This window comes from Trachurus japonicus, chromosome 3 (genome assembly GCF_045865225.1).
Source record: "Trachurus japonicus isolate A0001 chromosome 3, Traja_1.0".
Taxonomy (NCBI): Eukaryota; Metazoa; Chordata; class Actinopteri; order Carangiformes; family Carangidae; genus Trachurus; species Trachurus japonicus.
Window position 1 is genome coordinate 2029383 of NC_140909.1, and position 27494 is coordinate 2056876.

The 27494-nt window shown below is 40.7% G+C and overlaps 1 protein-coding gene across 1 annotated transcript; it reads left to right on the top strand.

Moving 5' to 3' along the window:
* Positions 1 to 27463, top strand: usp8 (ubiquitin specific peptidase 8). Its single transcript, XM_085804729.1, has 19 exons — positions 1 to 144; positions 3786 to 3974; positions 5215 to 5359; positions 5469 to 5554; positions 5671 to 5812; positions 6218 to 6260; positions 6418 to 6589; positions 7390 to 7552; positions 7656 to 7797; positions 10334 to 10614; positions 12423 to 12917; positions 13792 to 13866; positions 14580 to 14884; positions 15683 to 15904; positions 16908 to 17118; positions 20550 to 20786; positions 23176 to 23318; positions 23414 to 23546; positions 25880 to 27463. The coding sequence occupies exons 2-19, from the start codon at positions 3871 to 3873 to the stop codon at positions 26036 to 26038; spliced, it is 3258 nt and encodes a 1085-aa protein (XP_085660855.1). The 5' UTR covers positions 1 to 144; positions 3786 to 3870; the 3' UTR covers positions 26039 to 27463.
* Positions 27464 to 27494: the final 31 nt, after the last annotated feature.

The window sequence follows — 27494 nt, forward strand, 5'->3', positions numbered from 1 at the left end:
GGGGGCAGGCGGTAAAACAATATGGCGGATGTCAGATTCCAGAGAGGAAGGAGAAGAAGACGAGGAGGAGGAGGAGGAGGAACTAGAAATCAGGAACCAGCTGTCAAAAAAAGTAGCTGAAGTGTAACATCGGACCAGTGAGAGGTAAATTTACAAACTCGATCTTATCTAATCAAACATTTGGCCTTTGTTCATTCTTTTCCTACAGGATTCACCGCTACCGTTGAGCGGGATTATCGCCGTTGCCATCGTTACTGCAGCTAACGAGCTAGCCCAACGGTTAAGTGCGTGGAGCTCCCAGAGGCTAAGATGCTACATGCTAACTAACATTATGTAGGCTATGTAGATGGAGACAAAGCTTTAGTTTAACATTTAATTAGATTAACGGGGTTAACTTGAAACAAACCGAGCTGTAAAACACTCGTCAGTGTGGTAAACTGTTAACCGGCCGAGCTAAAGCTACGTTAAAAGGTCAGCAAGAAGGAAACTATCTAATGTTGTTGTCGTCATTGTTGACAACATGTCCTGCGCCAGCTAACTACTGTACAACCACAGGAGGAAACAGACATAAATAGAGTCAAATAAAATGAAATGGAATAATAATAATACGGTAATAATAAAATAAAAATAGAAACGACTACAACCAGAAGCCGACTAATGTTGGCTGATGTGCTGACAACAACCAAAGCTGCGTAGTTTAATGTAACTTACTGAAGCTGTGACATGTTTTTATCTCCGTGTAAAAGTACTTACAGTAGTTGTTAAATGTCTGCTGGCAGATAAGTCAAAGCTAGCAAAGTAGCGTGTCACTACAGGGGTAAAAACAATAAAATAAAAATAAACTAACATATCACAATAAAACTTCCCAAGTTTACCACTTACATGAGGTGAGTTACAAGTTTTGTCAAATTTTATGTTTAGATATGTAAATGAGGCAATGTCTAGTTAAATATGCGCTAATTTGCATAGGCTACTTTCCCAGAACAGAAATCTGAACAATGGATAAAGCTACTTTCAAAATTCTTGTTTTATTTTGTTGACACATTAGAGTCAGAAGTTTTCACAGAGGAGGATTTTGTATATCTCTTTTTATCACTCTGTAAATGAGAAAATACTGTCACCAGCCCTAAAAAAACATAAAATGTCTCCATGTTTTTAGTAATAAAATGTTGTATAAATGAGGCTGTGAATGATATGTCAACAAGCCCCTCTGTAAAAACCTTCAGAATATAGAAAGGAATCAAACTGGAAGCAGGGCCGGCTCTAGCCATTTTGGTGCCCTAGGCGAGATTACTCTCAGGTGCCCCCCCAACAATGATCATAATGATCATAACGATAACATAGCAGTGTATCTCTACGTCCTCTCTGACCCTGAGATACACAACTTGCACATACAAACTGTTGTTGTGCTTGAAATGGGTATACGAAAGTCTGGGCTTCACAAAAGCAGTGGAATATACTGTATGATATAAGGCGATAAGTGTAGAAAAAGATTTGTGAAATTGCTTTTTGAGCATAAATGTTATTGTCATTCTCACCAAATGTCTCAAATGTGGGATAACAGAAGCTAAATATTGACTTCACGTTACATTTCAAACTTCATGAGATGTGTGTAGCCCTAAATGAGAACATTTCTCCAAATATCAACTAAATAGACAAAAAACACAAAATTTACAATATTTAGCCTATACAATGTACCCTATATGTGTTGTCACTGTGGTGCTGTTTGAGAGGTAAAAAAAAAAAAACTAACTGGCCCTGCTGTCTGAGCAGGCTGAAGTCTCAACTCTCTCTTCTTTTTTCATAATCTTCATCATCAAATTAGTCAGAACTTTCAGCCTCTGAAGCACCGTCGTCATCCTCACTGCTTCTCTCTCTTTCTCTCTCTATCCCTCTGAACGACTGCTGTTTCGAAGCGCTTCACAGTTGGTGTTTTGATTGACAGGTCATCAAGGGCGTGCGGCCGTGCGTATTTGAAAGAGGAGAGTTTCCCGATCACAGTAGTTGAACCGCATTTCTACTGCGTAAATGACAGACACATGAAAAAAAAAAATATCAAGACGGTCGCGCAAACGCGCCGGCATTTGTGCCACACCTCTAATTACAGTAAAAATGTGCGTTGCGACTTGCACCCCGTCCTGACATACAGCGATGTGACAGCGACGCGAGCGAGTGAGGAAAAGTGATCAGAATGCGTTACTTTTCAATCAGCCTGTCCTGACACGCCGCTCTGTCTCTATCTGGACGACATTTCGCGGCGGTGTCCCGCCCCTAAACGCTTCTTATTGGTTGAAAAGTTCACGCTGCTTCCTGTTGACAAGCTAGTTATCAGAGAGAGGAGAATATGAGAGGAATAAAATTTAAAAAACACTCTCACAAGATGTGAAAAACGGCAACCAGGAAATGCCAGGAATCTCAAAATAGCGCCAAAAGTTTGTTTACGTCCCTCGATAATTTGATTGGTTTGGATTCTGAACCAATAGAATATACTTGTGACAAAATCGTCACGCTGCCGTTTCGCTCGCTCGCTGTATGTCAGGACGCGGTGTTGTACTGTAAAATTACATAGATTGTTATTGTCAGTTGTACTTTTATGATTAGTTTTTGGAGATTTACAGCGATACCTAACATGGCATGGGCCAGACAACAGGCCACAGTAGCATGTTAAAGCAGAAGTAAGCGATATTTTTGTGTTAATATAAGTCTTAAATAGTTGTATCTTCCGACAGCAATCACTTACATAGAGTGTTTGGACCGAAACACGGGTCTGTCAGTCACTCTGCTCTGCTCTGAGCCGAGGAGAAAACTTTTCTCGTATCCTACAAGTTTTATCCAATGAGGAGAGAGAACGGCATGAAGGGCTGTGTGTGCAGCCAAGGGATGCGCGTGAATGTGGTGACGTAGGGACGAGGACCAATAGATCCGTAACTCGTGTTTTTCCGACCTGTGAAGTCGTACCAGTTCGATCTGGTACGAGTTCACGGGTCGGAAGTTACAAGTGGCCGTTATAGTGACTTTCACAGGTAAAACAGGTGCAACAGGTTGGAAAAACACGAATTACTGGTTGCCTGGAACGCTACAAAGTCGTAAGTCGTGACTTGAAGCTGTAATTCACGGTTTCAAAAGCCTTCCTGGAACGCAGCATTAGCCCAAACGACTGGATCGCTTACTTCTGCTTTAACTCTTGGTGAATTTAGGAGAAATCTACAGACGGAAGAGACAAAATGAAGTAAAATAAAAACCTTAGTGTGGATTTTCTATCATTTCTTTCCACTATTCTGAAAGAAGACATGTTAAAGCAGAATGTTTGTGTTAATATAAGTCTTAAATAGTTATATCTTCCGACAGCAATCACTTATATAGAGTGTTTGGTCTGAAACACGGGTCTGTCAGTCACTCTGCTCTGCTGTAAGCCGAGGAGAAAACTTTCCTTGTATCCTACAACCTTTATCCAATGAGGAGAGAGAACGGCATAAAGGGGCGGTCCTCTCTCAATCTCAAAATTGATCAGTGCATGAAAAAACAAGAATGTTTTTGCCTGCAGTGTCTCGCCTTAAATGTAAAATATTTATAGTAGTTGCTATGATAAGTGAAAGCTTAATAGTGTTATCTGCTGACCTAGTTGATAATAACATAAGAGAAGCTGATGATCATCGAACTGTAGTGTTGTAATGTTGATGCTGCTGACGCTGGTTCAATAACAGTTAACGGGAAGAGGAGCAGCAGTTGTAGTTGTTGTTGTTGGATGGTTCATGTGTTCACTTCATTTGGTTTTGCTGTCACAGACATTTGTTCCAGAGATGTCCAGAGCCTGTTTACAACAACACTGACTGGTTCCCTGCGCTGCTGTGACCGAACCCCCCCGCAAAGATGCCTGCAGTGTCCACCGGCGTCAAAGAGCTGTACCTGTCCACATCTCTGGGAGACCTCAACAAGAAGGCCGAAGTGAAGCCGGACAAGACCAGCACCAGGAAGTGAGTGGCACATACTTTATTTATTGATATAATAAGTAGAGAGCTGCAACAATTAATCAATTAATCCAACAATCAACTATTTTGATAATCGAATAATCGGTTTGAGTGGGGAAAAAAACTCCAAATTCTCTGATTCCAGCTTCTTAAATGTGAATATTTCTGGTTTCTTTGTTCCTTTATGACAATAAACTGAGTTTGTGGACAAAACAAGACATTTGAGGACGTCGTCTGGTGGTTTGAGAAACACTGATTGATAGTTTTCAACATTTTTTAACGTTTTATTGAGCAAACAACTAATAGTTTACATAATTGACAGATTAATTGATAATGAAAATAATCGTTAGTTGCAGCCCTAATAATAAGCCACCACCAATTACCAATGAAGATTTATTTTATTTTCCACCAAACGTAGGTGGTAATACTCTTAAAGCCGTGTTAAGAAACCCCGATGCATAGATTTGCAGTCCACTTTTACAAAAGTTTCTTAAAAAGCATCTCTACATGTACGACACTCGTTCATTCCAGTTTCTTGCTGGGATTAAACATAGACTCTTCTAAGTTAAAATATTGTTGTTTTTTTGCATTATTATTCAAGGTCTGAAAAGACTTGATATTTTTTGTTATTTTAAACCAGTTGTCATTTTCTGCCAATAAATAAAAGCTCTAAATGACAATATTTTTATTTCAGTTTTGGGAGAAATGTTGTCAGTGGGCAATAGAATAAAACAAAAATGTTTATTTCACTCAAACACAAACCCATAAATAGTAAAACCAGAGAAAAACTCATCATCACCGTGCTGGAAACATTGGTACAGATGCATCTTTCTATCCTTTTAGTGATTTTCATTTTATGAATGTTATTAAATATGAACTTTTAGCTTTCATCCACTGTTTGGTGATGTCTGTTTTTGTGTCGTGTGTCTTGTGTATGGACCCGATTCCATAATAAAGTTAAACATGTTGACATCTTGTCTTGTCCAACCCAAAGATGCTCAGTTTACTGTGACATATGAGAAAAAAAACATTACATTTTAAGAGAGAAAAGTTGTAGTTACAGATAATTTTTCTGTTGATCCACTCATCGATTACTTGACGACTTGTGTCAGCTCTTGTTGGACTTTATATTCAATGGTGTCCACCCATCAAAAGCCCTTTAAACCCTTTAAATTGCACTCGTATACAGAAGAAGTGTGGATTTGAACCTTTTTTTTTTTACTTTTTTGAATTTGCTTTCTTGCAGCTATGTTCAGAGTGCCTGTAAAATCTTCAAGGCGGCAGAGGAGTGTCGCCTGGACAGAGATGAGGAGAAGGCGTACGTACTGTACATGAAGTATTTAACAGTATATGACATCATCAAGAAGAGACCAGAGTTCAAGCAGCAACCGGTAAAAGAGTTAATCATTGTAAAACTGCAACTTCTTTTCATCAAAAACCTCGTTGACCTGAGCAAATGTTCATATTTAAAGTTATTCTTTTCTGTTCCAATGCATACAGGACTATTATCTGACCATGCTCGGGCCAACCAGCTTTAAGAAAGCCATCGAAGAAGCAGAGAAACTTTCTGAAAGCCTTAAACTCAGGTCAGTTGTACACTTTTAAATCCACATAGTTGAAGATATGATGTCAGAGAAGTATGTTAACTGCATTTTTTTTTTTTTTCAGTTCTACTCGGCTAATTTTGACATTTTTTCAACAGGTATGAAGAAGTTGAGGTTCGAAAAAGACTCGAGGAGAAGGAAAGACAAGAGGAGAAGAAAAGAAAGGAGGAAATGACAGAGAAAGAAAGTGGACGATCATCTCCGAAAGCACCGTCGGCAAACAAGAAGGACAGCAAAAAGGTAGAAACATCAACTAATGCTTTCTGTGTGTTACAACACATTCACATTAAAATGTACAGTGAACATCGTGCGTCCAATCTTAGGTCACGCTCACAACACACCCACCAGACAGACACACAGCTGGGAGTCAATTATACATTTAACAAGTGGATGTTTAATCTGTAGTTTCACTGAGTAAAACTTCAACTTCTACCACTTATTTATGTGTTTGTGCTTAAAGCGGCAGACCTGTTCTCTGCTCTATCAGATATTATCATCTCCACATTTTTAACTCTGTAGTTACCAGCAACAAGAGTTTTATTGGTCTTGTTATAAGTCATAATATTTGTTCATCACTCTTATAGTGTTATAGTCGACATAAACAAGATGATTGATGCAGCATCTGTTTTTCTGTGTGTGTTGTAGGTTAAAGCAGAGCAGAATGAACTGAAGAATGCAACTCCAAAAGGTAAAACCGGGAAACCCAACACAAGTCTGATAAACATGTGCAGTAAAAATCATTTTATAAACTGCCACAGTGTTTAATCTGACACCAATTTAGTCTTTTTCAAACCTTTTTTTTTTTTTTTTACCTTTTGTTTATTTAACGGCCTCTTTTCCGACAGCTGCGGTGCCAGCCGGTGGAATCACAGCAGAGAAACTCTTCCACATGATGAAGGACCAGTCCATTACGATAATCGTTATGGACGCTCGCAGCCACAGAGACTTTGAGGAGTCTCACATTCAGGTCCCGGCCCAGACGTGCATCAGCGTGCCGGAGGAGGCCGTCAGCCCAGGGTGAGGACGCCAGTGTCATAATGAATTAATAACATGATAATAACACGAATTAATGCATGATCTAATATCACTGTTTTACTGTTCATTCTTCTTTTGTCATTACCGTATTGACCCGAACATAAGACGACCCTGAATATAAGACGACCCCCCTTTTTCAAGACCTGTCTTTGGAAAAATACCTTTTTCAGAAAAAAATCAAAGAAAAAATTAATCTTTTAAAAATCATGTTTTCAGTATGTGTGAAATAACGTTCTGGTAGATTGTAGCGCCCACTGATCTCTCTGGATGTGTGTAGGTGTGTGTCCATCTCTCTTGCGCTCTGTTAAAGGGACAACGAGGAGTTTCTCCATCGGCAGAACGAAAAATTCCGCAACAATAAAAAAGTCTCATATTAATGTGGATGAATCTACGCTACCCACACTTGTGAATGGGCCCATTTTAGATAAATATATCGTTTTGTCTCTGTCGTTATTTTGTTATTATTAGTGGTGGTGGAAACGCTGGTCGAGTCGACCAGCGTTTCTTTACTTTCGGTATGTGATCGTCTTCCAACCTCTGACTTTAATTCTTGATGAATGAAAACATGAGTCTGTCTTGCGCCGGTCAAAGAATTTCACGGTGCGGAGGCTCATAAATGAAAACACTTTGCGTTTCCAAAACGCCTCGTTGTCCCTTTAAACCAATCATTGAGCCATGTAACTTCTCCCTGCTCCTCTCCAACCAGGGAATAAGAAAGTTTCGTGTTTTGGTATGTTTAAAAAATGAGCTGAACTCTGATTTTTCTGATCTGGACTTTTCAGAATCACTGTGACTCAGATCGAGACGAAGCTCCCGGACGTGTCGAAGGAGCAGTGGAGGCGGCGAGGTTTTGTGGACTACATCGTGCTGCTGGACTGGTTCAGCTCTGTCTCTGACCTGGCACTGGGCACCACGCTGCAGAGCCTCAAGGACGCACTCTACAAGGTAACTGGTTGTCTGTGTGTGTGTGTGTAGATTGGCTATTTGTGCAGTTGCGAGCTCCAGTATTAACGATGTGTTTGCGCTCTCTCTCTCTCTCTCTCTGCAGTGGGACAGCATGACCATCCTGCGCAGCGAGCCGCTGGTGCTGGAGGGCGGCTACGAGAACTGGCTGCTGTATTTCCCCATGTACACCACCAACGCTAAAGTTCGACCCCCCAGACAGAATATTATCAGCAGCGCCCCTCAGTGTGAGTCTCACTACCTGTCACCACCACACAATACACAACAAACATACACACACACACACACACTTAGCTTTGACACAATGATGATTCTAAAAATAGCTTGCACCGACAATTAAAGGATCATAGGGCAGGATTAATGAGAACGGCCAGTGACGCGACGGCCGCTGCGCGTAACTACAGCAACCAGCGAAGCCACCGGCACGGGAGCGCGCACAGACTTTTCACTGTTTACTTTACTCTTTACAGTCTTTCCTATCTGGGGAGGGAGGGGGGGTATTTTACTGTAGGTTCTCTCTCACACAGACAGACACAGACAGACACACACACACACACACACACACACCTGCCTCTTCACTGTGCTGCAGCAGGAGGCTGCTTGTCTGTTCCTCTGAGCTCCTCATGGATCTGTATGGGCTCCTACATGTAGGCCTACGGGCCGGTACCGAGAATTAACGCGCCGGGTCCGGGTGTCGGACCGCATCTGTCAGGGTCCGCGGTCCCATGAAAACCAATAAACACCGGACATTCATGATTTCATTAAAAAAAACAAAAAACGGACGCGTCGCGGACACGCCGGCCAGGACGTGAAAAGTGGACGTGTCCGGGCAAAAGAGGACGTTTGTCCACCTGCCTGATAACGTTGTTAAAGTTATAACGTCGGCTTTTAACCGCTAGCTGCGGCTAACGGCTAATAATAAGACAGTAGTGAAGAGGGAGAGAGTGTGTAAGTTAGTGACCTGCCTGCTGCTGTGAGCGTGTGTGAAGGGAGGGGGAGAGAGAGTGGCGGTGGGGGGGGGGTGGGGGGGGGTAAACAGGGCTTTCAGTTGTGCTGGGTCGTTTGGTGGCAGTAACAGTAATTTGGATCCACCGTGGTTCAGAGCGATTGATATAACAGGGAGTATCGCCACTCTGTTACTGTATCAGTCGCTCTGCCGCGGTTGCCCTCTTCATGTCTCCATTCCATTGATCCATTCGAAGGCAGTCGTGGACGCGCTGACGTCAGGTCCGCCGGCCAGCGCGCGAAATTCACCCCCTGAATTGCAGCGCATTTTGCATCACAGACCCCGTTCAGGGCAATGGAGAGATACGCGGGTGGGCTCGTTCTTTTTGGTTTTGAACGCTTCCTCACCCATTATTATTTAAAAAACGTAAAACGCATGGGTATTTTCCGGTATTTTCTCACAAATCCTGCCCTATGATCCTTTAAAGGTAACGAACCTACTGCTATGACTATAGGGATTATGGCAATGGGCCAATTTGACAAAATGTTGAACTATTCCTTTAAAGCAAGTGAATAAAAAACTGTTTTATTTGTGGCTCATTAAGGTTAAATAGTTATTTCTGAACCGTATGTCTCACACTTTGTTAGTGGTGCAGAAAATAATAAGATTAAAACAAAAACTAGCTAAATTATGTCTAAATCAAGCTCAGCTTGCTGTTTTTTGTTTCATGTACTTGTGCCTGATGTGTTGATCTTGTGTCATTATTGTGTTGAACCATAAACTCTTTGTACTGATGGAATTGCCTTAGATGGTTAGGGTTAGGTTAGATTGTAGGTCAGAAATAGGAATTGTTATTGTCATAATATACTATATTGTTGTTTTGATGTCTCTGGGCCCCCGTTCATAAGCTACAGAAGCTTCTGGGGTTACCCTTTTTACATGATCATGTCTGCTGTATATTGTGAATTGAATTTGTATTTTGTATTTTAAAATGATTTGTAAAATAAAACGAACCTTGATTGATGGCCTCGATCAAGTGACTGCACCTGCACATGGGTGTGGTCTGTGTTCAGTAGCTTAAAGGGATAGTAGCATTTTTTTAAAAGTGGGGTTGTATGATCTACAAATAGCCCCTAAGTACTTTAATTGCAGTAGCAGACTCTCTACACTCCTCCCGTTAGCAACGCCAGCCCATAGCCCTGCCCAGAGATTTACAACATACAGTGTTGTGAACAGACCCAAAGAAACGGCCTATTTTCACGGCCTAAAAGAGGTTTTACCTGAAAAAAAATACACAGTTCCATTGTTCGCTATAATATAATTTTTTCCAGCCCCTCAAAGTGCAGGAAAAACACAGTTTTTATTTGGAGCTAACCTGCTGATCGGCGGGCGCTAACCCTGGGCGGAGGGATACGTGAGTTGGTTAGGTCCAAATAAAAACTGTGTTTTTCCTGCACTTTGAAGGGCTGGAAAAAATTATATTATAGTGAACAATGGAACTGTGTATTTTTTTTCAGGTAAAACCTCTTTTAGGCCGTGAAAATAGGCCGTTTCTTTGGGTCCATTCACAACACTGTATGTTGTAAATCTCTGGGCAGGGCTATTATGGGCTGGCGTTGCTAACGGGAGGAGTGCAGAGAGTCTTCTACTGCAATTAAAGTACTTGGGGGCTATTTGTAGATCATACAACCCCACTTTAAAAAAATGCTACTATCCCTTTAACATCTGAAGGAACGAAGGACTTAGAAAAAGGATCAGTTTTCCTTTAGGAGCACATTGTAACGTTGTGTGTTGTCTTCTGACGGATCGATCCACAGTGAACTTCAGCTACCCATCCCTGGAGGAGCCGAAGCCTCCGCCGCCGCCGCCTCAGCCTGAGCCCGAGGTCTCACCTGAGCCTCAGGAGCCGAACTCCGCTCCCGTGCTGGTGAACGGCGTGACGCCGGCAGAGCACGCCGCCTCCAAAACCTCCACGGTCACCGACAGGCTGCCGGACGCCGTCGACTCCCCCGTCAAAGTGTCGTCAAACTCTGGTCTGGACGTCGGTAAGAAGAGCTCGTCCAGCCAGTCGCCTGCAGCGGCCAGAGCCATCCCACAGGTACCGAGTCTCTGTCCTCCTGAGAATATGAAACACAGAGATCTCCAGATAAATCTCTTGTTTTGTCATCCAGAATGTTTTCACAATTAATCGCAGTATTAAACGCCACAATTAATTAATCGTAAAGATCCCAAAAAAGATCATATCGGAACCATTTCGGCAGATGTGCATCAAAAAATAAAGGTAAACACACAGATACTGGTCCATTTATTTAACGTAACATTGAATTGGGAGGAATTTAAATGTTAGCGTGTCATTTGTATATAAAAAAACAAAAAAAAAAACAACTAAAATAAACACAAACATTTGGTATAGATGACAATTTATGACCTGAATATTTCAAACGCTTCCCCCAGGGGGGTTAATAATTGGTCATATATTAATAGATACTGGAAATATTTAGTGTAAACAATGAGTAAGGTAATTATATTTTGACTATATTTGATTTTACACATTCATAGTGTTGTGAAATTAATTAATGCATAATAATCGTGATAATCGTAACACCGTGATTATTTCTCTGACAATAATCGTACCAAGAAAATGTGTAATCGTGACATCCCTACTCTTTACTTTTTCGTTTAAAGCTCAGTTGGATTAGATCAGTCTGATCCAGATAGAAACTTTTCAACATTACCGAGTCTAGATAAAGAGTGTTTTATATGTGACTGAAGGCTGATAGGTCTGTAAACAACACGTAGAACAGCAGCATGGAGACTCATTGTATTGTATTGTATTGTGAATATTTTTCCATGTGCTTCAAAATTCAAACTTTAAAATTAATTTAATTATCCAGTAGTTGGTTGTTCATTTGTGGAATCATCAAAAGTTAATTTCATTTACTTTATCACTGTACTGGTTTAAAGATAAGATGCAAAGGTAACACTTTATAATAAGTACACACTATTAAGCATTAAATACTGAATTCATCATTTATAACACATAACACATTAGTATGTAGTTTATAAACACAGTTAAAAATGTTTTACTCATCATTGATAAGCACTAACTGTATTTATAAACTACATACTGAATTCTTCATTTATAACGCATGAATACTCATGAGTATCTATTAATGCTTAACTGATGGTTAATAGCGTGCAAAATATAAATGTTTATATTCTACATTATAAATGTTGTTTATTTGACCAATTTCAATTTAATTTAAATCCCATGTTGTTCCTGAATCCACCAAACTGCTGGGATCAGAGTAATCCCCATGTTCTGGATCAAAGTTTTCCCATTCTACTAAAAAATCTAGATCAACACAAACTGAGGGTTTGATCCAGATTAAAACCAAGACTGGATTATGTGATCTGATCTGATCTCAGAATCTGTTTTTAGTTTTGAAACAAGCCATTTGATCCAATCCATTATCCAAAGTCTGATCGATCAATCAATCAATCAATCAATCAATCAATCAATCAATCAATCAATCAATCAGGCTTTATTAGTATAGCACTTTTCATGCCCACGGCAGATCAAAGTGCTTCACATGATAAAAACAAGGAACATAGGGAGGAACACATATTGGGAGACACACATACATTCACATACACATTTACACAATAATTTTAGAACATTGGATTTTAGAGTCATCGAGGAAACGCTATCTTACACTCAATCATTTGCAATGGGGAAAACACTAGATAAAATGAAGTAAAATAGATAAAATGAGAAGAAGAAAGAGACACTAGATAAAATGAAGTAAAATAGACAGGTGTAGTAGGATAAAACATAATAAAAATGGATTATCTTTGAACAACAACTGCTGTCTAAACAACGTTGCTCCTGGTTTGTTCTCCCAGTTCGACAGAGCCAAGAAGCCGTCGGTGCGGGTGTCGTCGGATGAGCCGAAGCCGAGCCAGAACGGGTCGGCGAAGAACTCGACCCAGAACGGTCCGTTTGTTCCCGACCGCACCGGAAAACCTTCCCTCAGCTCCAACAACAACTCCCTGTCTAAGGAAGAGCAGAGTCAGATCCACTCGGAGGCCGTGGCGGTGATGGAGAAGGCCAGACAGGAGCAGGAGAAACGCAGATCGGAGGAGGAGAGGCGGGAAAGGGAGCAGCAGCAGAAGGAGAAGGAGAAGGAGAAGGAGCAGAGAGAACGGCTGGAGAGAGAGGAGAGTGAGAAGAGGAGGAAGGAGGAAGAGGAGGTGGGACGACAGGAGAAGAAGAAGCTGGAGAGGCAGAAGGCGGAAGAAGAGGAGGACAAGGAGAAGAAGGAGAGGAGCTCAGACACTCCCTCCAAGAGCATGTCTCTGGACTCACCGGCTACAAACCACATCGTCAACGAGATCAAGGTGAGTTCTTCACTTAGAAACATAAAAGAGAGAATAAAAAAGAGTAAAAGAGAGAGAGAGAGTTCCTCGGAGGGGCCTTTAAACAGGGTATCCGCGGTCTTGAAAAGTATTAAAAGGTGATAAATCAATTTTGGGAAAATTAAAAAGTATTAAAAAGTCTTTTCACGACTTTATAAAGTCTTAAATTTTGAAGGTATTTTTTCTGAATTAGCCGTCCAAGAGTTTGAGTCCTAAAACACATTGTGAAAGTGTGTGAATTTATTCGTTTCATTAAAAAACAAAGATGAACCGGTACATAAAAAAGAAAAGAAGATAGTTGTTTTTGTTTTTTGAGAGTGGAGCAATGTTTTGTTTTGTTTTGTTTTTTTGATAAACTTTGCATTTGATTTTTTATCCTAGCCTATTTTGAATTCTGTTGTATCATAGTGGTCTGTAGTCTTTATCACAAACTAAAACTGTAAAGTTAAAAGTGTCACTGATGTAAACGGTTACAGCTTGAAGTGGTGGTGAGGTATTGAAAAATATTGATAATGTCTTAAAAAAGTCTTATTAAAGTCTTAACTTCAAGATTCCTGCATTTACCCTGTTTAAACACTGATATGAGTGAATCAAGTGGGGAACACAAATCTGAAGGAAACACTGGAGGGACAAGTTGTGTTTTTCGTTGTTTTGATTGTTATTTAAGTCTTTGAAGGGGAGGAGAGCGCACACCGGCGTTGATGAGGTGCTCACAAACGGCAAATAGACGGAGGAGAAAGGATGTGGCACACTCGTAGCCTTAGATGCAGGAAAAGATTTAGTAAAGTTGTTTTTATTATTTGTAAAATTGTTTTTTAAAACATATTTCATCTGTGTGTGTGTGTGTTCTCCACAGCGGGAGCCTCTGACCAGAGCCAGGAGTGAGGAGATGGGTCGGAGCGTCCCCGGCCTCCCAGACGGTTGGATGAAGGTATCACATGTCTAAACCTCAGATATGCTGAGTCATTTCAACTCAACTTTGATAGATAACCCTATGAGCTTGAAAAACTAAAGACAAATATTCTGTCCCTGAGGCGTGTATCATATACGCACAAACTGACAGATAGCTAACAGCAGGATTTAGAGAAAGTCGGACACAGGAGTATGTTTACTGAATCCTTTTTACTCTTCTTTCCATCCTTTTTTGTAAAACTGAAATGAATATAAAGTTACAGTACTTTAGTAACTCACAAAAATACAATCCAAAATGAATTTACATTGATTACAGTCTCAATGCACAATCCATAACAATAAGCTACATTTAGCTTAGCTTAGCATTTAGCAAACTATATTATCACAGTTATTGTGTTTTTAAATCCAACTTAAGAATTTTTAAATTATTTATATGCTCTGTTGAACAGATAAACTAACAAAACTTACAAGCAAAGGCTCTCCAAGGCACTCACGTAGAGGAAAAGAGGAGAGGAGCTGTCTGCCTGACTGCATGGAGAAAGAATGACTGCACTTCCTGTAACTTACGGTCACATGACCTTAACTGACCAATAGAAAAACACTTAACAATATAGTCTCTTTTATGACAGATTTCAACAAAATAAGACATCTAGAGGCCACAAAATGTGTGCCCTGACAGCAAACCTTTATTTCTTTATGCTTGACTGTTGTTTGTTTCTGTCTGTCTCTTAGTTCTTGGACACGGTGACGGGGACGTACCGATACTACCACTCCCCCACCAACCGCGTGCACCTCTACCCGCCCGAGGTCACCGTTCCTCAGACTCCTCCCTCCACGCCGCCCACGGCCAAACAGAAACCGCCACGAACGGCCGAGCCCGACGCCGGCCGCGACCGCGACCGAGAGCGCGAGCAGTCCAAACTGAAACGCTCCTACTCGTCTCCAGACATCAGCCAGGACCTGAGGGAGGAGGCGCAGAAGAAGACCGCGGCCCCGACCACGGCGCCCGTCATCCCCACCATCAACAGAGAAACCAAGTACGGAGCTAATGCAGTGTTTTATTATAATTCATGTTTTATCTCTAAAAACATTCATCCACCGTAGAGTCACCAGGTTAACACAGAGTTTTAGATTTAGATTTAGATTTAGATTTCTTCTGCACAGTTAAAAATACAGATGTAAAAGGAACAATTTGATCATTTTCAGTGCTGGAAGAGGCAAAAACCAATGGTGCGGCAGCTATAAGCTTTGCTTCAGCTGCAACCCTTTTCGACCAGCTATATAGTACTTGTTACTACCTTGAATTTGTTTTTTTGTTTGTTTTGTAGAAATTTTGATGCTGTGATCGAAACAAACATTCATTCAAAACTCAAAGAGCTTATTAGAAGCCTCCAACTGTAGTTAACAATGAATTATAAAATCATACAAAAAGGAAAACAGAAATATATAAATGATAAAAATAAAAGAAATAGGGAAATCTACTGTAAATTCTCCAACAGACTCCGGTCTGGCTCCAGGTTTGAACAGATAAAAGCCTCACGGTCTCAGTTAGAAGCCGCGTCTGTTTCTCTTTTCTACAAGTTCTTGTTAATGTACAAAACCTCTGGAGGCATCATTGTCACTAGCGCTGTCCCAAACGATTATTTTTCTCCCGATTAATCTATCGACTGTTTTTTCGATTAGTCAATTAGTCTAACGATTCATTTTTTGACTAAACTAACGATTATTTTTCATCACTTCTGAACTTCTCTTATTTGAATTCTTCAGATACTCTTTCTGGTGTGCATTCCTCTTCATAATCTTTTTTTTTTGCTCCTCTGCTCTCCGTCCTCCAGACCCGTCGCTGCTAAAGTTCATCCTAAAGTGGAGATCGCGCGGCCGTCGGCGGCCAAACTCCGCAACCTGAACCCTACGTTTGGAGGCCTGGGGGCGTCGCTGACCGGGCTCCGTAACCTGGGCAACACGTGCTACATGAACTCCATCCTGCAGTGTCTGTGCAACACGCCGGCTCTGGCCGAGTACTTCAACAACAACTACTACCTGGACGACATCAACAGGTAGGAAGATGCAGTCGCTGCAAAAATTGTGGGACAAGAAAGGTTTAATAGGTTTCACAGTTTTTGAAAAAAACAACAGAATGATGGACTTTCAATTTCCCATCCATAAAACATAAAATACTTATAAAGCCTGAGGAGTTGTGATGTTGTTTCAATTCAGAATTTTGACTCATTTATAGACAAAATAACTTTAATTACCACTAGGGATGTCACGATTACTTGTTTTCACAGTTAATCGTGGTATTATGGTATTAAACGCCACAATTAATTAATCGTAAAGATTCCTAAATACCGTCACTTTCACAAAAAATTTATGTTGGAACCTTATTGGCAGATGTGCACAAAAATAAAGGTAAATGCACAGATACTGGTCCACTTAACTAACGTAACATTGAATTGGTAGGAATTTTAAAAAAAGCAAAACAAAACAAAAAACGATTCAAATAAACGCAAACATTTGGTATAGATTACGATTTATGACCTGAATATTTCAAACATTTTTCCTGGAAGATTAAGAATTGGTCATATATTAATAGATACTTGAAATATTTATATATAATGAGTAACGTAATTATATTTTGACTATATTTGATTTTACACATTCATAGTGTTGTGAAATTAATTCATGCATATTAATTGTGATAATCGTAACACCGTGATTATTTCTCTGACAATAATCGTACCAAGAAAATGTATAATTGTGACGTCCCTAATTACCACACAGACACACAAAAAGTACCTAAAACAGGTACCGTTGTTGTCGATTAAAATGTGAAGCGAAAATTAGTTTGAAACAAATGAAAATGATCTAAAAACAAGTTAATTTTTAGGTGATGAGTCTTATATTAAGTGAAAATAGTTCAGTTTTGACTAGAAATTAGACATTTTGACAAGAAATAAGACAAATATTCTTGGAAAGATTTTGAGTTTTTGCAGGGAAGTTATGCACATGTAGGATGGTGTTGGAGGTGAAACGTGCTGAGTCTCTGTCCTCCGTCCTCAGATACAACATCCTGGGCCATAAAGGCGAGGTAGCGGAGGAGTTTGGCGTCATCATGAAGGCTCTGTGGGGCGGCTTGTACAAGTACATCAGCCCGCGGGACTTCAAGGTCACCATCGGGAAGATCAACGAGCAGTTCGCCTGCTACGACCAGCAGGACTCGCAGGAGCTGCTGCTGTTCCTCATGGACGGACTGCACGAGGACCTCAACAAGGTACACACACACACACACACACACACTGATCTCCTGCTGCTCAAGGACGTAAACATCATAAACTTTGTGTGGTAAGAGCTGGAGAAGAAACAGAAACATGAACATGTGCTAGAATTATTCAGTCATTGATCCTCTCAGCCTCCTCGTCCCTCTCCTACCACAGCTGTGTGTTAGTCGTGTTTCCACTGCAGGAGTTCCTGGTAAAGACCTATCCAGGATCACATAATCCATCTTAATTTTATCCCAGTTGTTCAAAGTAGAAGTAGGATTGGATCAGTCTGATCCAGATCCAAACTTTTCAAGATTACCAAATCCGGATAATGAGTGCTCTAGATGGGACTGTGCATCACAATGAAGGCAAAATTCATTCAATTCAGTTTTGGGGGTAAGTAGTTGGGGAAAAGTTTTTCAGTTGTAGAATATGCAAAAGTTAACTTTATTTACTAATCACTGTTATGGTTTAAAAATTAGATGTAGAAAACTACATTATAAATATTGTTTGTTTGAATTTTGTTTGAATTTAATTTAAATCACATTTTTTTCCTGAATCCACCCGACTGCTGGGATCAGAATAATCCTGTTTTTTTGGATCAAAGTTTTCCCGATCCTACTAAAAGGTTTTGAACAACACAAACTGAGGGTTTGATCCAGATGAAAACCAAGACTGGATCACATGATCTGATCCGATCTCAGAATCCGTTTTTGGTTTAGAAACAACCCATTTTCAAGATTTGATCCGATCCATGATCCAAAATCCGATCAGATGACTTTTGAACAACTGGGCCCTGGGTTTTAGACTAAGATTTTAAACTAGGAGCACAGTGACCCCCCCCCCCAATTTAAAATTTCGGGGGCGCAAACAGAAGATTTAGGGGCGACACCGTAAATCGACTTTGTAAAGCAAATATTCACATTTCCTTCTCATTCATGATCCTCACACACATTCGTCTGACACCTGTAATGACAGAGTCCAGGTCCTTTGAGTCGCTCCTTCTATGTTTCAGGGTTAACTGGACTCTTAACTTAACTCTTAAATGCTTTAGTTAACAGAAAGTAAACAAGAGCTGTTGTTCTGAAAAGATGTGTCTATCCATAGACGTCCTGGTAAGCAAGTAGACTTTTACAGCATTTTTTGTCACACAAAAAAACAAAATCACCTTTTAAAGGATATCGTCAGACATCAGACGTGCAACAGTTTCGGTCATCGTGCGATCGTTGTGCAGCAGGCAGCACAGACACTTTCTAATAATACTGGGTTTTAAAAAAGTTGTTTTGATTGTCGTAGTTCTCTGTCCACTTATCACACGTATTTTTCTGACTTATTCTCTTTTCTTCCGGCCGTGGAGATGCTTTTTTTTAATAACGCTGGGTTTTAAAAATGCCGCTTTCTCTTCGTGTCACATCCCGCTTTGATCGGGGCGATCTGAGACTCTACCCCGAGGTAGTGACTAGTGACTCGTTTAGCCCCGTTAAAGTTTCTGGAGATGGATATTCAAGTTCCTGCAGTGTTGACACGCACCAACGGTCCCGTAAAATAGAATTACCCTGAAGTTCCTGCAGTGGAAATGGCCCCATTGTTGCACATTTTACCTGTTAACGATAAAAAACTTAGTCTATTATTATATTATTATAAGTGTATTATTTTCCTTCTGTCTGTTTTTTTCACCTGGTTTCATTTTGATGACAAATTAGAGAGTAAGTAAAGAGCTGTGTGTCGTTTAACCCTCCTGCAGCTGTGTGTGTGTGTGAGTCTGTGTGTCTTCTGCATCTGTCAGAACCTCTGTGCATGTCGACCCAGGACGCCTCATTGCCTGTACCGACTGGTTCTGACCGGTTCTGACTGAGACTCCAAAATATTGGCATTTTATTTTCAGGAAGATTGAAAATGTATTCATCAAGACTTGGCTGGTTCAGTTTACAGTCAAACGTTTTCATAATCAATTATCTCCAGGTGGTAACTTTGTGGAGGACGGTCTGAAGATGCAGTCGCAGCAAATTTGGTGAAAATTTAGCAAAAATTGTGGGACAAGAAAGGTTTAATACGTTTTTTATAGTTTAAATGTACTGAATTTTTCAAAGTATTAGGGCGACATTTTGTCGGAAGTTGTAAAACTGTAGCAGGTACAGTTGGTTTGGAGACAGAGGTTATGAGACTGGAGCTTTGTGCAAAGTTGTGGGATGTAGGGATGGATGGGTATCGAATTCTGTACTTTTTTTGGTTTTCATTGAATGACTATTTGGTATTCAAAAATAATTCCCCATCCCTAAAACATAAAATTACTCTTAAAGGCTGAGGAGTTGTGATGTTGTTGAAAAATAAATATTCAAAATTCTGAATTTTGACTTATTTATAGACAAAATAACTTTAATTACTACACAGACACACAAAAAGTACCGAAAACAGGTACCGGTGTTGACCGGTACCGATATCGATTCAAATGTGAAAGGTTCCCATCCCTAGTGGGAAGTAGGATTTCCTAGGAATAAGAGGAAGAAGAATAGTGGTGAAACAATAAGGTGAAGCTGCCATGAGCCAAACAAAACAAAACAAAAGACAGAAAAGGGTTAATATTTACTCCCAGAGACAAAACAGCAGTGAAGGCAGCAGTGTCTCCCCCTGGGGGGGAGTTAGAGAACTACACCCCCCCAGTATTTTATTATAAGGGCAAGGTGCCAGTTGAAGTGGAACAAACAGCTGATGATGATGATTGATGAGGATGTGCATTGACTTCATTTTTATTTTATTTAATCTTTATTTAACCAGGCGAGCAAATTAAGAACAAATTTTTTTATTTTCAAGTGCAGCCTGAAGGGGAAGGGGGAGGGGAGTGCTAAAAGTGAAAACAAGGTTATATAAATTACACAGAAAAATTCAATATAATACATTACAATACAATAAAACAGTTAATCAATAGGGCATGACAGAGGCCTGTTAGCAAGTGCAGGAGTCGACTGTGATTTGTAGCAGATTTAGTTTGAAAACGGAGAGAGAGGTGAAGACAGAAAGTTTAAGGGTGTTTTGTAGGGTGTTCCAGTCGAAGGCTGCAGCGAACCATCATGACACACACTCTCCATCTTCTCATCTGTGTGACGTTCAGTCCTGTCTGTCATCAGCCTGCCCCCCCCCCCCCCCCCCCCAGGATAATTGATGACTAATTAATGACACATTAATTAGCAGCCTCTCATTTTCCTCCTGTTTATTTTTTACTGAATGAACTGTGTGAGCTGCATGCTGAGACCACAGACAGTTTGGTTTGTTGAATATCAGTCTGAGCTGTGATATTATTATTATTATTATTATCATTATTACTATTATATTATTATGATCAGTGAGCTTTATAAGGACGATGAAGGAGGTTTTACTGCGTGTGTTTCTGTATCTGCTGCTGCTGTTGCTGTTGTTCATCCCGGTGTTTCTCTCCGGTTGCCAGGCCGACAACAGGAAGCGCTACAAGGAGGAGGAGAACGACCACCTGGACGACCAGACGGCGGCCGACGTGGCGTGGAGCAAACACAAGCTGCTGAACGAGTCGGTCATCGTGGCGCTGTTCCAGGGCCAGTTCAAGTCCACCGTGCAGTGTCTCACCTGCCACCGCAAGTCACGGACGTTCGAGACCTTCATGTACCTGTCGCTGCCTCTGGCCTCCACCAGCAAGTGTTCGCTGCAGGTCGGTCACACCAAACACAAACATCAACGCTCTGGGTTTTCATCAATCATGACATGTTAAAGGGACAACGAGGAGTTTTGGAAAAGCGAAGTGTTTCCACACTACATTTATGAGCCTCCGCACCGTGAAATTCTTTGACCGGCACAAGACAGACTCATGTTTTCATTCATCAAGAATTAAAGTCAGAGGTTGGAAGACGATCACATACCGTCGTAGTTCCCACCATAAACGGAGATTCGGCGGCGTTATTCTCATGACTCGCCACGAAACCGAAAGTAAGGAAACGCTGGTCGGCTCGCCCAGCATTTCCACCACCACTAATAATAACAAAATAACGATAGAGACAAAACTATATATTTATCGAAAATGGAGCCATTAACTCATTGAGTGCCGCGCTCCTTTCCAAAGTTTTAGTCAAGTGTACCGGCAAATTAGACCATATTTGACTTTTTATTTTAGAGCCATAGTGTATTCTATATTATTGCCACCAACACATACTGTGGCTCATTTGAAAGGTTTAACTTTATCCTTCAAATGGCCACAAACCGTTTGTTTCTACGTGCCTCCGTTCCTGAGAAAAGTCAAGCTAAACATGGCTGGGTTTCACCAAAATCCCTCCTTTTTTTCTAGAAAAGGAGATAGAGCGTCTTTTATGAAAGGTGCTCTGTTTGTGCCTGTCGCTCTTCTGACACTCGCATTTCTGGATCAAAGGGCTCGTGTAAGATAAATATACACAACAATTGTTGTTCTATTCACAAAACCACCATCGGGGGCGGGGGGGGCGCCACTAAACAACAATAACACAGACGCACCGTGCCGTGTCACAGCCTCTCGCCGCGGAACGTGAGGCTCTGCCGGCCACAGCGGCTCGGGAACACTGGTCCCGCCGGTGGTCACGGTCCGTCTGTGGTACGGGTCGGTGGTGCCGGTCTGCTTTGACCCAGAGACCATCAGATTTTACCGCGGGAGGACTTTGGGGAGGACACGGTGTTGCTCCAGATGAAGACCGGGCGGGACAGTGGGCTGAGAGCTTCCTGGTTCAGCTCCCAGCTGCTGCAGCCTCGCGGGTGAGAGCAGAGCAGCTGCGGCGCAGCTGCGCTGCATCTGCATGCAGAACTCCGTTTGCAGAAGCTGAGTTATGATAAAAACTTCCAGATCATGAGCTGTCATGTGACTTTGATCGTCATCTATTTCAGTTCTCCTCGTCGTAGAGTCCCCAAATTTACATATAATGTGTATTAAAGTGTCTATTTTCATAATTTAAAAAAAAAAAGCAAAAAACGAAAAATTTCGTTTTTGGCACTCAACGCATGGGAACGAAAAACGAGAAATTACGTGGTTGGCACTCAATGAGTTAACAAGTGTGGGTAGCGGAGATTCATCCACATTAACGTGAGACTTTTTTATAACCAAATAGAAACTCCTCGTTGTCCCTTTAAAGAGGAACTACTGTAAATCCTCCAACAGCAGCTCAGGCTTTTATTTGCTTCAGCTTGGAACAGGCGTCTATATGGGACAGGCCTTTATTTAATGTTTAAACTGAGTTTTCTATTTTCTTTTTTCTTTTCTTCTCTTTTTAAGGGAATGAAAACAAATAATCAGGTGGCAGCAACATAAAAAAGCAAACAAGCTAAAACAAGACGGCATAAAACAACAGAAAAGGATCCAAACGGAACGACTTTTATTTGCGAAATTAACAGGACTCCTTGTCAAATATTACTTCAATACAAGTAAAAGTAGCTTTGCCAAAATTTTATTTAAGCAAAAGCACTAAAGTATGTGCTTAAAAACATTTTTAAGTATTGAAAGTAAAAGTAAAAACATCTCAAACATAATTTTCATCATCGTAAATGCCACTAACAGGGTTCCTACACAAGTATTTGATTTGATACATTTCCAGGTCTCGAAAAGTATGGACAATGGAAACTATTGTATGGAAATATATTTCTTATCTGGGTTTGGTCTCATCTGAAGTTATTTGGGTTAATTATTTTGTGCGCACTATTGTACTTAGCTACAATCTCCTGGAAATTATTTAGTGACATTAAGACATACACATTAAGAATAATGAAAACAAATGATTAGTTGCATGATTCATTTACATGATACACATCTGTTTACTCAAATGTCACAAATTATTTGAATTTTTTTTACAGAGAAGTCTGGAAATAAGTGTCTGGAAAAAGTATGAATTTTGAAATTTCAAATGTGTAGGAACGGTGCCAAGCCGCTGCTCCACCGTGCTGCTCTGGTTACACACCAGTTGTTAAAGTTGTTTCACTTTTCTTTGTGTTAACACAAAAGAAACCAAACCACAGAGCAGTGAATGCACCACTCTGCTGTCCAGCTTCTCTCTAAAGCTGAATCCCGTGTTGACTCTTTCTTCCAGGACTGTCTGAGACTCTTCTCCAAGGAGGAGAAGCTGACCGACAACAACAAGGTGTTCTGCCGACACTGTAAAGCTCACAGAGACTCCACCAAGAAGCTGGAGATCTGGAAGGTTCCCCCCATCCTCCTGGTGCACTTAAAACGGTCTGGTGGACCTTAAGTCTGGTTTAAAATACTCACCTTGCACACTTTGGGAAAGGAAACTGAGGTTTTTTTTTTAACTGATGTGGTTTGTGCAGATTCTCCTACGAGGGTCGGTGGAAGCAGAAGCTGCAGACGGCCGTGGACTTCCCTCAGGACAGTCTGGACCTGGCCCAGTACGTCATCGGACCCAAGCAGAGCGTGAAGAGATACAGCCTTTACGGAGTTTCTGTGAGTAGACGACACGTGACTTTAATTCTGTGATTCAGTGATTTAAAAGGTAATTGCCGTTTTTTACAATCTGGACCTTATGTCTAGCATAAAATCCGATCATTTCCTCCCCCAGATAACTTTGGTGTCATTACAAGTTGTTCTGATGAAATTAGCTCCATAATAACACATTATCTGCAGAGAAACTCCTTCATTTCACCAATATTTAGTTCTGATAGGCTAGTGCTATTCCCCTCTGAGTCCGGGGTTAGCTGTTATCAACATCCGGGGTCTGTAGGTTGACCTACTGACCTCTGACCTGGATGATGTCATCTCTGAGCGCCGCCCGGCTCATTCTGATAATAATCATTCTGCTTCGGCATTCGGGTCCATTTTTATCTCAACTAGCCGGAGCTTTAGTGAGATGACAGCGCTCAGAGATGAGGCTGCATTCTGCTGCCCTGTAGACTCCATTATACGGATATACGCGACTCTCGGCTGGAGCTACACTGCAAAAACTCAAAATATTTCCAAGAATATTTGTCATATTTCTTGTCAAAATGTCTAATTTCTAGTCAAAACTAATTAAAGTAAGACTCATGACCTAAAAATTAACTAGTTCTTAGATAATTTCACTTGTTTCAAACTAATTTTCACTTTAAATAAGTAGAAAAATCTGCCAGTGAAAGCAAGTTTTTTGTGCTTGTAATAAGAAAGAAAAACTTGCTCCGCTATCAGATTTTTTTTTACTTATTTCAAGTAAAAATATGCTTGAAAGAAGTAAAAATTGTCTAAAAACAAGTTACTTTTTATGTGATTTTACGTATAATGAGATTAGTTTTGACTAGAAATGACATTTTGACAAAAAATAAGACAAATATTCTTGGTAAGATTTTGAGTTTTTGCAGTGTAATTTCATCAGAACAACTTGTAATGACACCAAAGTTATCTGGGTGAGGGAATGATCGGATTTTATGCTAGAAATAAGGTCCAGATTGTAAAAAACTGCAATTACCCTTTAATAAAGAATATTTAACAGGAACAACGTCTTGTATTGGACGTCCTCCATTAGTTGAACAAAAATTAGAAAACAAAAAGAGAGAAGATTTTTTCTTTTCTTCTCTTTTTCTTCTCTCTATCTAAATGTATTTAATATTCTTGCTATTACTTTCTATCTTTTATTATTAATTTTTTTTTTTTATATACAGTAATCTATTTATACTTTTCGCTCGATTTTTGAATGCAAATGTAAAGTTTATGTGCAACTGTAAAAGGGAAATCTGTCTCATTTACAACCTGCGTCACATTTAAAGGGATACGCCAACATTTTTTTTTACGTGTCTTGCCTCACTCCCGAGTCCATGACCAGCAGATAGACACCATCCTTTCGACTGTGCGTGCAGTAACAAGGGAGCTAGAGCCGTATCGCCCGTAATTAGCTTAGCTCAAACACTGGAAGTGTATGGGTAGTGTTAGCCTGCCTCCACCTAAAGTCGCTAATTAGCTTAGCTCAAACACTGGAAGTGTATGGGTAGTGTTAGCCTGCCTCCACCTAAAGTCGCTAATTAGCTTAGCTCAAACACTGGAAGTGTATGGGTAGTGTTAGCCTGCCTCCTACCTGAGCCGAAGCAGTCAGAAGCTGATTTCATTTTAGCTCTAAACTCTGTAAATATATCACTTTATCCACATTTCAAACATTTTTAGGTGAGAAAGTAGCCGTTTAGATCAGCAGTGTGTCGTTAATTTGTCTAAATACCAGCTGTTTGCAATTTTGTTTGGACGAATTTGGCGCTACTCAAGCTAGCCGTTGTGACCAACGCACTTCCGGTTACTTTCACAAAATAAAACACCCGTTGCCCTTTACATACAGAAAACCATGACGATAGAATTTGTGCTTTTACTTTGAAACAGGAAGCTAACCTACCCTCGATGTAGCTAGCTTGAACCAAAATAAAGCATCTTTGCTTGAACCCTCCGTTTTGACCGATCTCGTCCCGTTAGCGGCATTTGACCGCTCAAGATGCCTTACCGGAGAGTTTTGTCAGCTCTGAGACGAAGATCGGCCTGCGGGTTTCTGTTTAGAGTTGCTGAAGAGTTTCTCTGATGACTTTAGGTGGAGGCAGGCTAACACTACCCATACACTCCCATGTTTGAGCTAAGCTAATTACGGGCGATACGGCTCTATCTCCCTTGTTACTGCACACACAGTCGAAAGGATGGTGTCTATCCGCTGGCCATGGACTCATGGGGAGTGAGGCAAGACATGAAAAAAAAATGTTGGCGTATCCCTTTAAATATCATGAATAACATGAACCTCCTTCTTCTTCATCCTCCTCCTCCTCCTCCTCCTCCAGAACCACTACGGCGGTCTGGACGGCGGCCACTACACGGCGTACTGTAAGAACGCCAGCAAACAGCGCTGGTTCAAGTTCGACGACCACGAGGTGTCGGACATCTCCACCTCGTCCGTCAAGTCGTCGGCCGCGTACATCCTGTTCTACTCCGCGCTGTGACGTGAAGAACACTACACCTGAGAGGTCGTTCTGTTGCTTTTCCTTTCTGAGATCACAGCTCTGAGGACTGCTGCTGCTGCTGCTGCTGCTGCTGCACGTAGTTGCGGATTAAACTAGTCGTGTGTGTGTGCGTGTGTGTGTATCTGCACGCGGACGTTCTGTTCGGCCAATCAGACGACGCGGACACACCGTGCAACGCTTCAGCTCCTAGAGGAACCTGTAAACATGCTGTCTGTCTCTTCACTTTACCGATCATCTAGAGACTAAACTGTGTGTGCGACCTGGTGGTTGTGTTGTTGTTGTTGTTGTTGTTGTGGAGCTGCAGACACGCGCTCTCCACTGCACTCTGTCTTTTTTTCTTTCTTTTTCTTTCGTTTTCTTTTGTTTTTTGTTTCTGTTGCACAAACGGATCTCCAGCTTCTTACAGACGGCATGTACAGTACAGGACATACTAACCAATGCTGATGTTGCACATTCAAACATGTAAATACTGGAGGGCAAGGTGAAGAAGAATATCTGTTAACTAAGTGACCAAATTATTCTTTTTATTTTCATTGAAAGTAGCAGCTCATTCACTCACTCACTCACTCATTCATTCATTCAGACAAACAAACAAACAACGTGTTGTAGGAGTTTAAACTCTGTAGCCTTCAGATCATCGATGAGACCGTGAGTGTTTTGAGTTTTACCCTCTCTGGGGAGTTGAGATTGTTTCTTATTCATATTAATTAATTAATGAATTGATTAATGAACCATGTTATCTTCATGCACTCACACAATATGCAATCAGTCTAAGTTAATTGGAGTTAGAAGACGTCGTTTTAACGGCCGGCGTTGATTCTTAACGACTCGGATGCTTTAAAACCCGACGCTGAAACAGTCGAGCCAGCGACAGAAAAAACAAAACAAAAAAAAAAACCTGCTTCTATAAAGTTTGTTGTAAAATGTATTCTCAATTTAAACATACTTACTGAACTCTTTACATGATTATATCCAGAAAACTATTTAGAGGAAATAATATTAACTGGTTCTGGTTCTGAACTGACTCGTTTGTTGGACTCTGATTGATTTAGTTTGTGTTTTTGTTTGGACCCTGGAGAATATGACGACCTTGTTCACTTCTACGCCGCCTGCCTGACCGACTGACCGACTCACCGACCGACCGACCGACTAATTAACCGACTGTTTGACTGGTGAAACTGGTATTTTTTTCTGAATGGACCAGATGTGAGGATCCAGATGTGACTCTTACTACAGTTTTATTGCCTAGCATGATGAGATCATTCTGTTTTTTCTTTCTACTTGTACATGTTGATTTTATTTCTTAATGCTCTAAAAAAACAAAAAAACATTTTGTTTCAGATATAATGATTATATTAACCTCAAACAACTCATATGACTATTTATTAAAACTGCTTCAAATTAGCCGTTTTGTTCTTGTCTCAATGAGCGTCTC